The 14,459-nt window shown below is 41.6% G+C and overlaps 2 protein-coding genes across 6 annotated transcripts in view; one reads left to right on the top strand and one right to left on the bottom strand.

The window, feature by feature from the left end:
• The window catches only part of ZFYVE27 (zinc finger FYVE-type containing 27), a 668,411-nt gene that overhangs the window by 270,480 nt on the left and 383,472 nt on the right, over nt 1-14,459 (bottom strand). The gene's annotated exons all lie outside the window — the stretch shown is intronic.
• Nucleotides 1-14,459, top strand: part of ARHGAP19 (Rho GTPase activating protein 19) — a 29,909-nt gene that overhangs the window by 12,095 nt on the left and 3,355 nt on the right. For 2 of the 3 annotated variants that reach the window (XM_042458794.1, XM_042458796.1), the window contains exons 2-11: nt 1,790-2,055; nt 5,566-5,646; nt 6,071-6,280; nt 7,387-7,613; nt 7,811-7,897; nt 9,313-9,378; nt 9,876-10,052; nt 10,898-10,996; nt 11,877-11,984; nt 13,653-13,733. In XM_042458794.1, the coding sequence (XP_042314728.1) occupies nt 1,790-2,055; nt 5,566-5,646; nt 6,071-6,280; nt 7,387-7,613; nt 7,811-7,897; nt 9,313-9,378; nt 9,876-10,052; nt 10,898-10,996; nt 11,877-11,984; nt 13,653-13,733 (1,402 nt within the window). The remainder of the gene's footprint in view (nt 1-1,789; nt 2,056-5,565; nt 5,647-6,070; nt 6,281-7,386; nt 7,614-7,810; nt 7,898-9,312; nt 9,379-9,875; nt 10,053-10,897; nt 10,997-11,876; nt 11,985-13,652; nt 13,734-14,459) is intronic. The other variant, XM_042458795.1, reaches the window with a different exon arrangement.

The raw sequence follows: 14,459 nt of genomic DNA, 5'->3' as shown, positions 1-14,459 counted from the left end.
GCCTGTAGTTGTTCGTATCCAGGGGGTCCAGGGAAGGTTTTTTCAGAAGCAGCTTAACAGCCACTTCCTTCAGACAAGATGGAACATGCCCTTCCCTAAAGGATGCATTGATGATATCCGTGAGGAATCTCCTCAATGCATCCCCCCCCCCCCCCCCGGACGGCCAGCCATGATGGGCAAGGGTCGAGAGGGCAGGTTATTTTCCTCACCTTACCAAGTAGCTTGTCCACATCCTCGGTACTCACTGATTGGAGCTGATCCAGAATAACTTTGTCGACGGAGTCGCTGGACACCTCGCCTATAGATTCTGTTGCAACAGTGGCTTCTAAGTCGGCTCTTATCTGAGAGATTTTATCTGCGAAGAAGTTGTTAAACACGTCACAGCAGGCCGTCATCGGGTTAAGCAAGGGATTTGGCGCAGGAGGTACCTGCGTCATTTCCCTCACCACCTTAAACAGCTCTGCTGGACGGGACTCTGCAGACACAACACGTGCAGAGGAGAACGCTCTCTTTGCTGCACGAATTGCCTCCCGATAGGAACAAAGAAAGTTCCTATGGCGAGTTCTGTCAGATAGAACAGTCTTCCGCCACCTACGCTCTAATCGTTGTCTGAACCGCTTCATTCTCCTAATCTCTGGCGTATACCATGCCCTACGATTTGAAGCGGATTGGCAAGGACACTTGGGAGCGATAGTGTTGATAGCCCTGGTAAGATTGGTGTTCCAGGTATCAACCAGAGCATCGACAGGGTCACCGGCATTCCCAACCATTAAACCTTCTAAGGCTCTCTGGAATCCTATTGGTTCCATTAGCCTTCGAGGGCGGACCATTCGAATGGGTCCACCACCTCCGGTGGGGCAGATATTGGCTCTTAGTGCCGTCTTGACCAGGAAATGATCCGTCCATGACAATGCGGAGGTACTTACCACCTCCGCCCACAGATATTCCTGTTCCGTACTAAAGACCACATCGAGTGTATGACCTGCACAATGTGTGGGCCCAAAGACCAGTTGGGATAGGCCCATGTTTGTCATGGTCTCCATGAACTCCTGAGTCGCACCTGTTAAGCTGGTCTCGAGAGGAATGTTGAAGTCCCCCAAAACTAGAAGTCTGGGGGACTCCAACAGTAGCTCAGAGACCAGCTGTGTCAGCTCAATCAGGGAGTCTGCTAGACAACGGGGTGGTCGGTAGACTAGCAAAATCCCCAGACTATCCCTGGTCTTCAGGCTGAGATACACTCGAAGTGGACTGTGTTCCGGACAGGTATCCTGGTCAAGGTCAGGTGGTTCTTGTGAACCAGAGCCACTCCGCCCCCCCCCCCCCGCCGACTTCTCCTCACCTGCTCACTGACAGAATACCCAGCTGGGAGGGCCTGCGCCCAGGTGACTGTGCTATCCTCTCTCAGCCAGGTCTCTGTGAAGCAGGCCAGGTCGGCATCCTCATCCAGGAGGAGGTCCTGGATGATGTGGGTCTTGCCTGATGAAGAAGCCAATGAAGTTTTGACAGCTTGCAACATGTATGTTGTGCATTTTGGTTGGCCAATAAAGGTATCACTGTTTGGTGGACATTTGATTGGATTTGCTAAATGGCCAACACAGCTACCCCTGGATGTTTTCTAGACTTTACAGACTGTACAGACATTTTCTGAATGCAAGCTAAACTACAGCCCCATCCAGCAACATCACTATGTACTTGTAGCTACAGGCAGCTCTTGCATAGCTGAGAGTAATTGTTGTGCTGTGTTTAGATATGTTCCATAAAGTTGTACTACTTTGTTTGTGTTCCCTAGTGATGCCATCTGCAGTTTTGTTATCTGCAATGACTCCTCCCTTCAGCGGCATCAAATCATCTTCAATCCAGACTTTTTTGTGGAGAAGCTCAGACATGAGAAGCCTGAAGTGTTTACAGAGCTCGTGGTCAGCAACATCACCCGGCTGATTGACCTCCCCGGAGCAGAGCTAGCCCAGTTGATGGGAGAGGAGGACCCACAGCTGCCTGGTGGGACTGGCACATCCTCAGGTTTTTTCCGTTCCCTGATGTCTCTGAAACGTAAAGGTGAGCCTGTTGTATTGGATGCCAATTTTATTGGCCTTTCAATGCCCTGGCATCTAGTTCTGTTAATTATGCTATCCAGTCTGTAAAATCTCTAAGGAATTTTTTCACAACTTGACATTTTACTGCTCTAGTAAAATGCAGATAAGGAATTCCTTCAAGAAGAATTCACACATACCGGTACATACACACACATGCACAAAAAAAGTTTAAGCCACTAGCCTTGGTCTGAAGGGATTGTTGCATCTCCTTTTGAATGAATTCACAAAGCCCAGGTAATCACTAAGATTCCCCAACTTGGGAGAAAGGTGGGACAAAAATTAATTAAATAAATAAATCAATCACTAAGAGGAAAGTTCCATTGCTATTCCTTAAAGGCACTGAGCAAGCAACTGTGGCTTAAATTGGAGGAAACTTGGGTCTGTTACAGACAGGCCAAAATAAAGCTGCTTCGAGTCACTTTGGAGGTATGGTATTTCAATGATGCATGAGTTGTAAGAGTCTGGAAGCTACACCAAAGCTGCTCTCCAATCCTTAGGACTGGAGCACGGCTTTGGTGTGGCTTTTGGACTCTTAGGACGCATGCATCATTGAAATGCCATACCTCCAAAGTGACTCGAAGCAGCTTTATTTTGGCCTGTCTGTAACAGGCCTTATATTGATATGATAGCCATCCTTGGATTCTCAGTCTGCTTTTCAGTTTGCTTCCTTTTTGATAATTGTATCATGGCCCAGTTCTTCCTTCCCAATTCATTTCAAACATATATCCCTGATATTCAGTTTCAGTATAATATATAATATAAGGGATTCCATCCCAACCTGTTCCAGGTTGTAAGCATAATTGATGTTACTTCTGTGAAATGAAATGTGAAGTTCTTAATTAACACTTTATCAACCCTAATATGGACATAAATGCCAACCCAGATAACTTTGGCCAGAAAGTGTTAGTGCACTATGCTAATGGGAGCACTTTTTCAAGATCCCATAGTTGTGGCACAGGAAGACACACACACACACACACACACACACACACACACACACAAATCTGCTAGCTGTGAACAACCTATGTCTCTGATGCATTACTTCCTTCATATCCACTGTACTGGTAGCCTTTTTTCTCCTGCTGCCACAATATATGCTGCCATGCATAAGCTGGCATAGTTACACCAATATAAAGGTACCAACTGGATGTGGAATTTATTTTTCCACAGATGTTCATGAATGGTTCCAGCCAGTCTTAAAAGCCAGCAATAGACCATAAGGAAGGAAATGGTTTTTAGTTAAATATGGCCAAGTCTTCAGATATGTATAACTATTCATCCACAGAATGTCCTGGAATTGGCAAATCACTTCAGTTTGTATATATTTGTCAAATTCATTTTTGTTTAACACCAGTAACAGACTGGTTCTAGTTTTGCTTCAGATAGTTAGCCTTAAGGGATCATAGCTCTGCAGCACATACAGTATATATGGGAGAGAAATAAAGCTTTCAAACAACATGAGTAATGCAAAATGGCAAGCTAGACTTACATCTCTTTAATTCATAATAAGAGTACCTGACATTACTACTAGAACTGGCATGGTTGAAAAGTGTTAAGTCACTTGGATATTGAGATGAGTTAGAGGGAGATGTAAACAGAACAATAAGGAAAGGAGTGCTTAATTAAAGTAAGCTTATAACTGACAGGTTTTGTTAAATATTCATATAGCTCTGTAATATTGTTGGTGGCTAATGAGATTTGAGCAGCAATGAAAGATGGTGAAAGCTAATACTATGGGGAGGCAAAAGTAAAATCACTGTTGACTACAATAATGACTAGGTCAGATTTAAACTGTGCTCATTTCAGGCTCTTGAAATATCCAGCAGTAGGGGTTGAAGCCAGTTACAATTTTGCTCTTGAATATAATGCACAAAATTGTTGTGTTATGCGGTGGGGAATCGCATCTGAAATCTCTTTCCCAGCTGTCTCTTAACAGCTCCAAATGACCAGACAACTACCTTTTGAAAAGCCATGGTACAATTTTTTGTTTCAGTTATTTTATTTCCTGCTGTTTCAGGAACATAACAGTGCTCCCTACAGGAGACTCATCCTGCAGATTAGCAGGGTACACACCTGTTTAGCTTCAGTAACACTGCAATATAAAATTTCTTTGCACATCCACTGGGCTCTATCGTTGTACCATGTTCAAATAAACAGAGTATAAGCTTTCTGTAAACATAATAACAAAACATTATGTGGCACATAAAATGTATCAGCAGAATATAGGTCCAAATTGCTAATTGTTCTGTAGTGTTAATGTTAGTACAGAGACCAGCTAGTATCATTGGTTGTCTTGTCTGATGTTGATTTAGAATTTTCTTCATGCCAAATTAGCAATTTGACTATGTATAGGAAGTCTATTTAAGCTTGTCAAATCACATTCTGGTTTCTGCATATGTCAAGGTGCTCTTTTGTTTCATCAGTTTCACAAATATTGATCTCTGTGCTAATTTTGAAAACCTTGCCCCAGGTAACAGTTTTTGTGTGGCTGTCATCTTCTATATAGACAAAAACTCTGCAGAAGAAAACTCTGTAGGTAATTCAGAAAAGGAACTATAGCATCCAGTCTTTTCTGTGGCTGTTGTCTGACAGCTGAGTAATTAGTGGCTGTCTGGCTGTCATTACCAGAGGACCAAAAGTCAAGAGTTGGTCTTCAATGTGTATGTTGCACATATCCAATTATAGTATTCCCTTAGCTAGCTAAAACTGAGAAATGTGATGAGGGTTGCATCTACACTGCACAATTAATACACTTTGACACTGCTTTAACTGCTATGGCTCGATGCTACGGAATTATGAAATTTTGTAGTTTTGTGAGATATTTAGTTTTCTCTGTCAGAAAACTCTGGTGCCACAACATCATGATTCCATAGGATGGAGCCAAGACAGTTAAGGTGGTATCAAACTGCATTCTACAGTGTGGCAGTAGCCTTTAAGATGGATAACAGAAACATTCTGAAAAATGCATTTTAAAATAACTTCCTTATATAGTGACAGTGTATCTATGAATGCTAGGATGCTAGGAACAAATGGGAAAGAACATCTTTGTTATGCCCTGCCTGTGAGTATCCAATAAATAAATGAAATTAGGGGTCTTGAAAACAGAATGCTGAACTAGATGAATTGTTCCAGTTGATCTACTAGGTAGTTCTTACATCTAGTTTACCTTTCTGTTGAGTCTGTTCTTTGGGCTCAGTTTGAAATTAATCCAGATTAGGAAAACCAGATTTTCTGTTTTGTGAGTTTCTTTATAGAGCACTGTAAGAATTTTAGAAAATAGCTGCTATGATAAGTGGATAATGGGAGAGCCACTTGCAAGGAGGTAGTAAATGAACATGTAGTGTGGCCCAGGACTTTTACCTATGCCCACTGTGAACAGCAAATGCATTCTTTGCGCAATTCTGAATCTTGCAACAGGAACAGCAGCTAATATACTTGGGTTCTTATGTCTCCATTTTCTTTCAATTTCCAGAAAAAGGAGTAATATTTGGAGCTCCATTGACTGAAGAAGGCATTGCTCAAATATCTCAACTAATTGAGTACCTCCATAAGAGTAAGTGGTGTTTGGCTACTTTTCTGTCTTTGTTAAATCAAGAGGGCTGAACTGGGGGAACAGATGTGGCATATATAATTTTCCCAGTGTCTGCTCTAGAGAAACCCTAGATTAGCACTTTTCAATGTGGTGATATCAAAATATGTTGGGCTAGAATGTCTATTGTACCCTGCCCAGTATGGCTGACATAACTGAAGGGCACCTGATTGAAGAAGCCTGTCCTAAAAGAACTGTCTTTCTACACATAAATATTCTCTTTCCATCCAGAACGTCAGATGTTTCAGCACCTCACTTGTTCTAGAACTCTATGGGAGAAGACAAAAATACCACAGAAAAATTGATAAAAGATTAGGAAGTAATAGCACTGTATCTAACACATATTTGGTGCCCTTTATGGGATCTTATTTTCCTTGTGGTGTTTCAGATCTGCGGGTGGAAGGCTTGTTTCGAGTGCCAGGAAACAGTACCAGGCAGCAGACCCTGAAAGAAGCACTGAACAGTGGAACAGAAATTGACTTGGATTCTGGGGAGTTTCACTCCAATGATGTGGCCACTCTGCTGAAGATGTTCCTGGGGGAGTTACCAGAACCTTTGTTGACCCATAAACATTTCCATGCGCACCTCAAAATTTCAGGTGAACTATCAATCAGTGAGTGAGCAATGTGAACCAACCTATGATCATCTAAGCAATGACTTGGTTTTATCTGTTCATTGGAAAGGGTATTGAGTTATGATAGAAGAAAGATATATGAGAAATGATCCAGAGCGAGAAATTCTGTGGATGTGTTTACATGTTTGAGTACTGATTTGAGAGGGGAGAATAAAATTGAGGACCGGGGGGGGGGGGATAGCTGGCAAGCAGAGGGAAATGAGTGGATTTATAGTTAATTTAACAGGGATTGATTTATGTAATAAAAATGAGGAAATGTTTTAGGCTTGATCTTTCTATTTAAAGGAATAAAGTAATTCCCTTCCATAAGAGGCCAGGCTGGCCTTCTAACTTTCCTTTTGCTAGCAAGCAAATAAATGTTTATTTAAGCAAGCTTTTAATTGGTTAAGCAGGGAAGGTTCTCGTTTAGATAGCTATCTTATCTGTTTTTAACTTTTGTATGTTTTTAAAGAGATTTTATAGTGTTTTAATGGGGGGGGATTTTCAATTGTTTTAAAAACATTTTTGTTGTTTCTGGAAGCTGCCTTGGGTCCTACCCTAGGAGAAAGGTGGTATGTAAATAAAGTATAATGAATAAATACATTTTAGAAGAATTAATTAGAGGTGATTTAGAGAAATTAAACTGATGTTCTGTTGGTATACATTACTGAGTTAGAAAGAATAGTTTGCATTTTGGGGATCAGGCCCCATCTCCACTTTATTCTTGGCCATCTTTTTTGTGTTTTGGCCTCAACAGTTTGTTTTTTTAAAATAGGTGTCTTGCGACTAACCATGCCCATTGTGGTAGCCATTTCATCACAGCGTCCATGATATTTCCTCAGAATTCTAATTGTGACTTCTGGCTTGAAAAGCTGGGGCCCCCTCTAATTTTGTCATGGCCTTAGTATCTGAGCTTGAAAGTTTTGAAATTTCTAATTATGTTGCAGAGGAGAAGACTTTAGGAGTGTAAAGGTAAGTTGGAAATGGGTAGCTTGTTGAATCTGATGGATTTCCTCAACTCTTTGTTGTTGAATTTTCTGGTAGTTTGCTCTGTTTACATCACACATGGTCTTTTGACTCTGGCATTATAGACCTAACGCAGTTTGATGACAAGGGAAACAAGACCAATATTCCAGATAAAGTGCGGCAAATTGAAGCACTGCAGCTGCTCTTCTTGATCCTGCCAGCTCCCAACCGCAATCTGCTGAAGTTGCTCTTGGATTTGCTCTATCAGACAGCTAAGAAGCAGGACAAGAACAAGATGTCAGCTCATAACCTTGCTCTTATGTTTGCACCTCACATTCTATGGCCCCGAAATGTAAGTGTCCTGTTTTGTGCAGCAATGTAAAAACAAACAAATAGTCATGGTAGAATGGAAGACAGATCCTGATTATGTTTTCAGTCTTGGCTGTTGCACCTTGTCCCCTGAAAATGTCTCTGCACCTATCATTGAGTTTCCAATTGACCTACTATCTATCTTTTAATCTCCTCCCCTGGTATTCCTGCTGTTGTTAGGTGACTACCAATGATCTGCAGGAGAACATTACCAAACTGAATAATGGCATGGCATTCATGATCAAGCACTCACAAAAGCTCTTCAAGGTAGGTGTGCCAAGAAGAGAGAGAGGTGACAGTTCCAACTCTCGGTATCTAATTTCCAAATAGCTCATGCTGTTCCTTGCTGGGAAAGCGTGCTTTCTGCACACACTCCTGAAATGTGCATAGCCTGGTTTATTTATTTGGTGCTTAATGATAAATGTGTAAGTCAAGTAATACAGGGGCTGGCAGATCAGGGTTACAGCCCTCACCTTTATTGCCACCTTTCTGTCCTGACCACTGGTCACTGGTCACCCTTTCTGATTAAATGTCATTTTAAAACATATAAATAAAAGGAGTAAAGCAATCTTATTAAAAGCCCATTCTTTTTTTAAAAAGTCAGTTTTTAAAGGCTTGCCAATGGAAGCCTCCTTAAGATATGCTGCATTTGGTAATGATATGATATGAATATAATTGTTTTTAAGGCTTTCTAATGAAACTAGCCTCTTTCTTGCCTTATAATAAAGATGCTCCTTTCCTTGTCAGTTGCTTTTGCAGCTTTTGAAGATGCCCTGTTCCTCCTGAATCCTGACAGTCTCTTTACCATTTAGCCTGCTATGTAGTCCTGTTAATTTGCCCTCTAGTTAGGCTAAAGTCACTAGAAACCAGGACAAGTATTTGTTAAATTGTTCAAGCAAAGAGCTGTTTTATCTATCTGAGGAGGGGAAAGCATTAGGTTCTCTCATTCTTTATAAATATTCTGTTTGTGGAGCAGCTGTGTGTATAACCTTTTTCACAATGGCTGGGCTGCATGTATATCCTGTGGGCAGGACCCAAGTCACACGAATCCATCCATCCACACCTACTTACACACCACCTTTTGATTCATGCAGTCATGTAAGATTCTCATCTCCATATTCCTCTCTTCTCTTTCTCACATGCATGGTAAATCAAGAGATAGGGCATTTATTCTAAGACCTCTTTGTGGAGGAGGGAGATTTTCAAGAAGGTGGCAACATTAAACGATTAAACAGAAGCTGGATGGCCATCTGTCGGGGGTACTTTGATTTAGATTTCCTGAATGGCAGGGGGTTGGACTGGATGGCCCTTGCAGTCTCTTCCAACTCTATGATTCTATGTCAGAAGGGATAACTCATTCTTTCCCAATTATCACCCACCCTTTTAAATTGCCTTCCTCATGTATCATTTATATGTGCAAGAGGTCAAGGTTTTCCACCCTTGCTTTAAAACCAAACATATTGAACTCATCAGAATTTCTCATTGGGATCACCTTCGTCCTGCTTTTTCAAAGAGGAGGCTGACAGTCTTTTGGGCAGTGGCAGAGGCATTCCTGGAACTGAGTGTCCAATGGTTGTCTCAATTGACTGGTGCAACTGTTGTGGAAACATGTTTCCAACACAGGGTCAGGGACTCTCTGGCCTACACATGTCTGACTCCTTATCTTTCACTCACTTTCTAAGGCTCCTGCATATATCCGGGAATGTGCTAGACTGCATTACTTGGACTCCAGAGCACATGCTTCAAAGGTAAGAGTATCTGTCACAGAAGACAGCATACAGCAAGAGCACAGTCAGGTCAGCAAACTGAAAATTGAAGCAGACATGTTCGTAAGAAGAGAAAATGCCTCGACATAAAATCATTTGGGGGAATTCATGCTTTGGGGCATGGAAGCCAAGGAATTAGACCCTGGGTTTGCCAGTTAGCCTGTTATATATCCCTGCTAATAAAATGCCTTCTGTTTGGGATACAGACTGAAAAAACATGTCTAAGCACAAAAAACTAAGACTGCCCTGCAGTATTTGAATACAACCCACAGCATATTTGAGAGCTGGGGAAGGAAAAGGACTGATTCTCTGAGCTCTGCAGCCAGATCCTACCTGCTGTTGGTTATGAGACTTATATTTATTAGTGTCAGGCAAAACAAGATAGCTTTCATTGCAATGGAATGTTAACAATATTCTGGGACTGGACTGGCCAAAACAGAAGAGATTAATGTGATTAATATCCTTCTAAAATTTTCCAGGATGACCTAGACTTGCCAATGCCTCAGGGCATCCAGAGATTCAAGAAACGAGGGCTGCTGGATCCCTCTGCCCACCAGGAAGACACACAGCAATGTACAGAGGAGGCCCTGAAAGAACTCTTCCAACATGTTCATAATATGCCAGATTCTGCCAAGAAAAAGAAGCTAATTCAACAGGTAGTAGTGGTAGCAATCTGTGGCATTTAATTAGGCTGCCTATTAACATGTTTTTCAGGACAGCTCACAGCATAAAAGAAATGCAGTATCAAAATACAACAGCATAAATCAGTAAACTGCTGCACAAAAATCCCAGAGGAGAGCAAGAATGCCTGTAAAAATGGCTAAATATACACAATACATAAACAGTGGCTCAAAACACTAAGATCCAGATTCTTAAAGGCCTAGACAAAATTTTTGGAACGTCTTCACCTGGTACCAAAATACAAACAAACAAGCTTCATTTATGTACCGCTTTATACCACCTAAGCAGTGTCTAAGTGGTTTACAACTGTAAGCTAATTTGACCCCAAACAATCTGGGTACTCATTTTAGCAACCTTAGAAGGATGCAAGCCTGAGTCAAGCTTGAGCCCTTTTTCTGGTCTTGAACTCGCAACTTTGTGGTTTTGAATGAGTGGCTGCAGTACAGGCATTTAACCACTACACCACCAGGTTTAAAGTCACTTTAAACAAGGTGCGAAGGATCCTTTCTGGGGAGAGCATTCCACATTCACGATACCACTACCAGGAACTGGGTTAGGGAACCAGAGCAGGGCCTCTGAATAGGATCTTGGGGTTTGCATATGTGAAGAAGAAGGTGGGCATTTGGGTACCGTGGTCTCTAGCCACAGTGGACTTTAATGGTCAAAGCAAGCACTTTGAATTGGGATCAGGAGCAGAGTGACAGCCAGTGTCAAGAGACCTTGGACAATTTGATTGTCATGAGTGGGAACCAGGCTTGGGCTTTCGTATGTGTGGCTGCACCATAGCATTGGACTGAATATGTTAGGTATATTTTTCTAGTTTCAGAAGCATCCTGAAGCTCTCACTCCTCAGACAAGGACGCCCACTCCTCAGACCCAGAAACGAAGTCGCACTCACTCCTTTAGTGGCCTAATCAAGGTAAATATGCATCTATTATTAGTTAGGTCTTCTGCATAATAATACTGTTCAGGATGCTTCATTCTAGTGTAGCTCTTTGGCATATTGTATTGCTACCTAGTTGCATATACTTCTTTATTTGGTATGGTGAGTATATTGCACACATCTGCTTGGGTTGGGCAGTAATGCTCTTTAACAGTGGCCTATTTGCTCCTGGAAATTGGAAAGAGTTAGGATTTGTCATGGTGCAGCCAACTGCTAGCTCACTAGGAGTGAGAAATGAAATAGACTTGCCCCAGCACTGTCTTGAGAATATTGGTTCATCATGGGCGCTTATAGAACCAAAAACTGGTAAGAGCTGAAATGGCGCACTGCCTCTCATTTTGTCGTGACTCCCCTCACCCACCCATTTTTAACCAAATATAATAGGTTCTAATGGGAATAAGGGGCTTTCTATGGCATATATAGGTACCAAGTTAATTTCAAATTCTATGCCCATACTTCTCAGCTCTAGGCTCTATGCAATTAAGTGCTAAATGCTTATTCAGAGGGGCCATAGTATATGAGATGGAGTGTTGAGTAACCTCGATATAAGATACACACTGATTCAAACGTAAAAATATCATGTTGCCAGTTTTGCAGATAAAACATGTATAGTTGTGTGCTTGATTTCTCATTTATTGTCTGGAAGGCATATTTACACAGCTAAAACTGAGATCCAGAACTAAATATTTGTGCAAACATCCAAAATGCATTGAACTGTTTGAGAAAGATTTGCACGTCTGAAGCTGTTTCTCTTCTGTGTGCCGATTTACTGAACCTGCAAAGAGCTATTGTTCTGTTTCTTTTCTGTTCTGCACCCAGCTGCAGTCCAAACAGCATTTTCCTTTCTTTAATACAGCGTAAAGTTCTGGGAAGTCAAGTGTCTTTGGACAAAAATGGAAAGGATGTTTTGGCATCTGCAGGCACTAAGGATACAAAGTGTGACAGTAAGGAGAATGTAAGCATGGTAAGGGCTACTGTACAACGATCATTTTTTTGTTATACTAATGGCTTCCCTTTGACAAATCGCTGGCAAATCTTGTCTGAGTTTCACAGCTATCTATATTATTATGGCTCCATAATGTTCCCTGGCTGGGACCAAAAGGATGTCTTTGTCCAATTGTAGCCTTTATATATCTCATTAGCATGATTAACAGGGGATTCCTATATTAAATTTATGCTTGGACCAAAGATATGGCAGTACAGCAGCTGCATATTGAGTTCAATGGGGTGGTAATGATGTGGCCCTCTAGATAATGTTAGACTGCAACTTCATCAGCTTAGTCAGCATAGATAGTGATGGGTAATGTTGGGAGCTGTAGTCCAACAACATCTGGAGGTGCACATGATTTCCACTCCTGCAATGCAAGGTCATCCCAGGAGAGGAAGGGAAAGCATGGCAGAAAAAGAGAGGAGGAAAGTAACAGAAACACCATCCACACTCATAGCAGTAACATTGTTGCTTATCAGTCACAGCACATGATGTTATTCCCCTGAACTATCAACACCTACTCACTTATCTTAGAGCATGGTCACAAAAACAGTACACCCCTTAATTCTTGTAGTACTCATAATGACATCAAATGTCGTGAACATTTGATCCACAAACTCTTCAAATATATGTAGCAAACACACAATTCTCAAGAGTTCCTAGGCTGTCTGACACAGCAAATACATATAGAAGCAGTGTGACATGCCAAATGCCATATACTACACAGAACCACCTAAGACCAAAACACTCTTCTCTGACAACCCATCCATCCCTTTTATGCAGCCTTAGAGACTTAATTAACCCAAGGCCAGGAGAGCCAGAGAAAGCAGAAAGCAGAGGTGGACAAATAGCATCATGTTCCAAGAGTTCCACTGGTCAGCCAGCTAAAGCTAATTTGCACTAAGACAGAGGAAAGGGAGGCCTGTACACTTATTCCTACCAAACACATTGTATGTGTGGCACACTAAACAACATTCAAAACAAAAGGAACCCTGCAGAGATCGTAATTCATGTACAGGGTTGCCAACCAGTGGCTTCAGCAAGCCTTCAGTACTGGTTAGCAACCCAGTAGAAAAAGCAAAGGATATTTCCTGCCCCAGGTCAGGGGCTGCTAGAAAGTTGTATGGTTAATGATGTGGTTGTGGACTTGTAGGGGTGCAAAATTTGGCATAAGTATGCTCCCCCCTTCTGTAGCCCATAGCCATCTTATTTCACCCATGCTGGTATATATGAAGCATTCCAGGTGTCATTTCTGGCATTTCACAAGCAGAGTGAACTTCCACAATATCTTATACAGTGTCAATTCATATAAATTCCATATAGGATTGTGCCCTAAACCCATCTAATCTATTATGTGATTCTGGTTTGTTGAATCCTTTGCTTCTCTAATAATACACGCCTGTTCCTTCCCTTCCAATATCTGTGAGATCAGTTGTGATGCCCACATTCCTATTTGCTAGCGAACTTGTTTGCCTGTTTCTTTCTGAATAAAGGAAAATGTATCCTTTACATTTTTTACCCTGAGAGAACTAAATGCTCAGCATTATTGGCTACTGTACTTGTGTGTCTTACGGAGCTTCCTGTTAGAAATTAATTTGAATTTGTGCGATCTGTAATTAAATTGTCAATTCACATCTTGTCTAGTTACAGAGACCTGGTTCCTCTCCAACAATCGGTGTGATTCGAGCAAGGCTGAAGTCAAAGTCACTTGAGCACAGAAAAGAGGTGAATTCAGTTTTTATACATATACTTGAGTGCAAAGTAAGAAAACTGGCCTGAAAGGTTCTCAAGTTGCTCCTCCCCTCTCAAAGCCTTGCCCAGATAAGGTGAAGCAGAATATTTCTTCAGTTGAGAGGCAGCTATGCCACTGTCTCATTTATCCCACATGGAAAATGTAAGGAGTGACTTAAACACACTCAATCAGTGCTTCAGGGGCCAGCTAAGTCATGATTTTAACCACCTTTCAAAGTTCAGTTTTACTCCTCTTATATTTTCTCCACATAGAAAATATAATGGGTGTCAAGCCAGATCCACAGTGAAGCAACAGTTTGCGAAGTTTCCATTGGCACACTGACCAAAGAGTAAGTGATGCAGGGGACATGTACCCAGCCCTTGGCTTTAAACAGCTGTGGGAACGTCATCCTACTCACTCAAATTTGTTCTAGACCATACTTCAGTGCCTGTAATTTTATACTCTTCTCTTTGCAATGAAACCTCTACACTTACAATACACACCTAAAACCCAATTGATGACACTGTGCTTGGGGTCCCAAGTGCTTTCCCCAGGTTTCTGTCATGAATCTGCTGCATAAATTACTTATTTTCAGCTGCTGATGTGATACAATGCTGTCATGAACAAAATCCAGAGTACAGGGGCTGACCTGAAACAGCCCAGAATAGGCAGATTAAATAACCTGGTGCTAGTTTCATTGAAAGTATCCATAAATGAAA

Source organism: Sceloporus undulatus, chromosome 3 (genome assembly GCF_019175285.1).
Source record: "Sceloporus undulatus isolate JIND9_A2432 ecotype Alabama chromosome 3, SceUnd_v1.1, whole genome shotgun sequence".
NCBI lineage: Eukaryota > Metazoa > Chordata > Lepidosauria > Squamata > Phrynosomatidae > Sceloporus > Sceloporus undulatus.
Note: the sequence above shows the minus strand (reverse complement) of the source record. Positions and strands in the feature narration are given on the sequence as shown.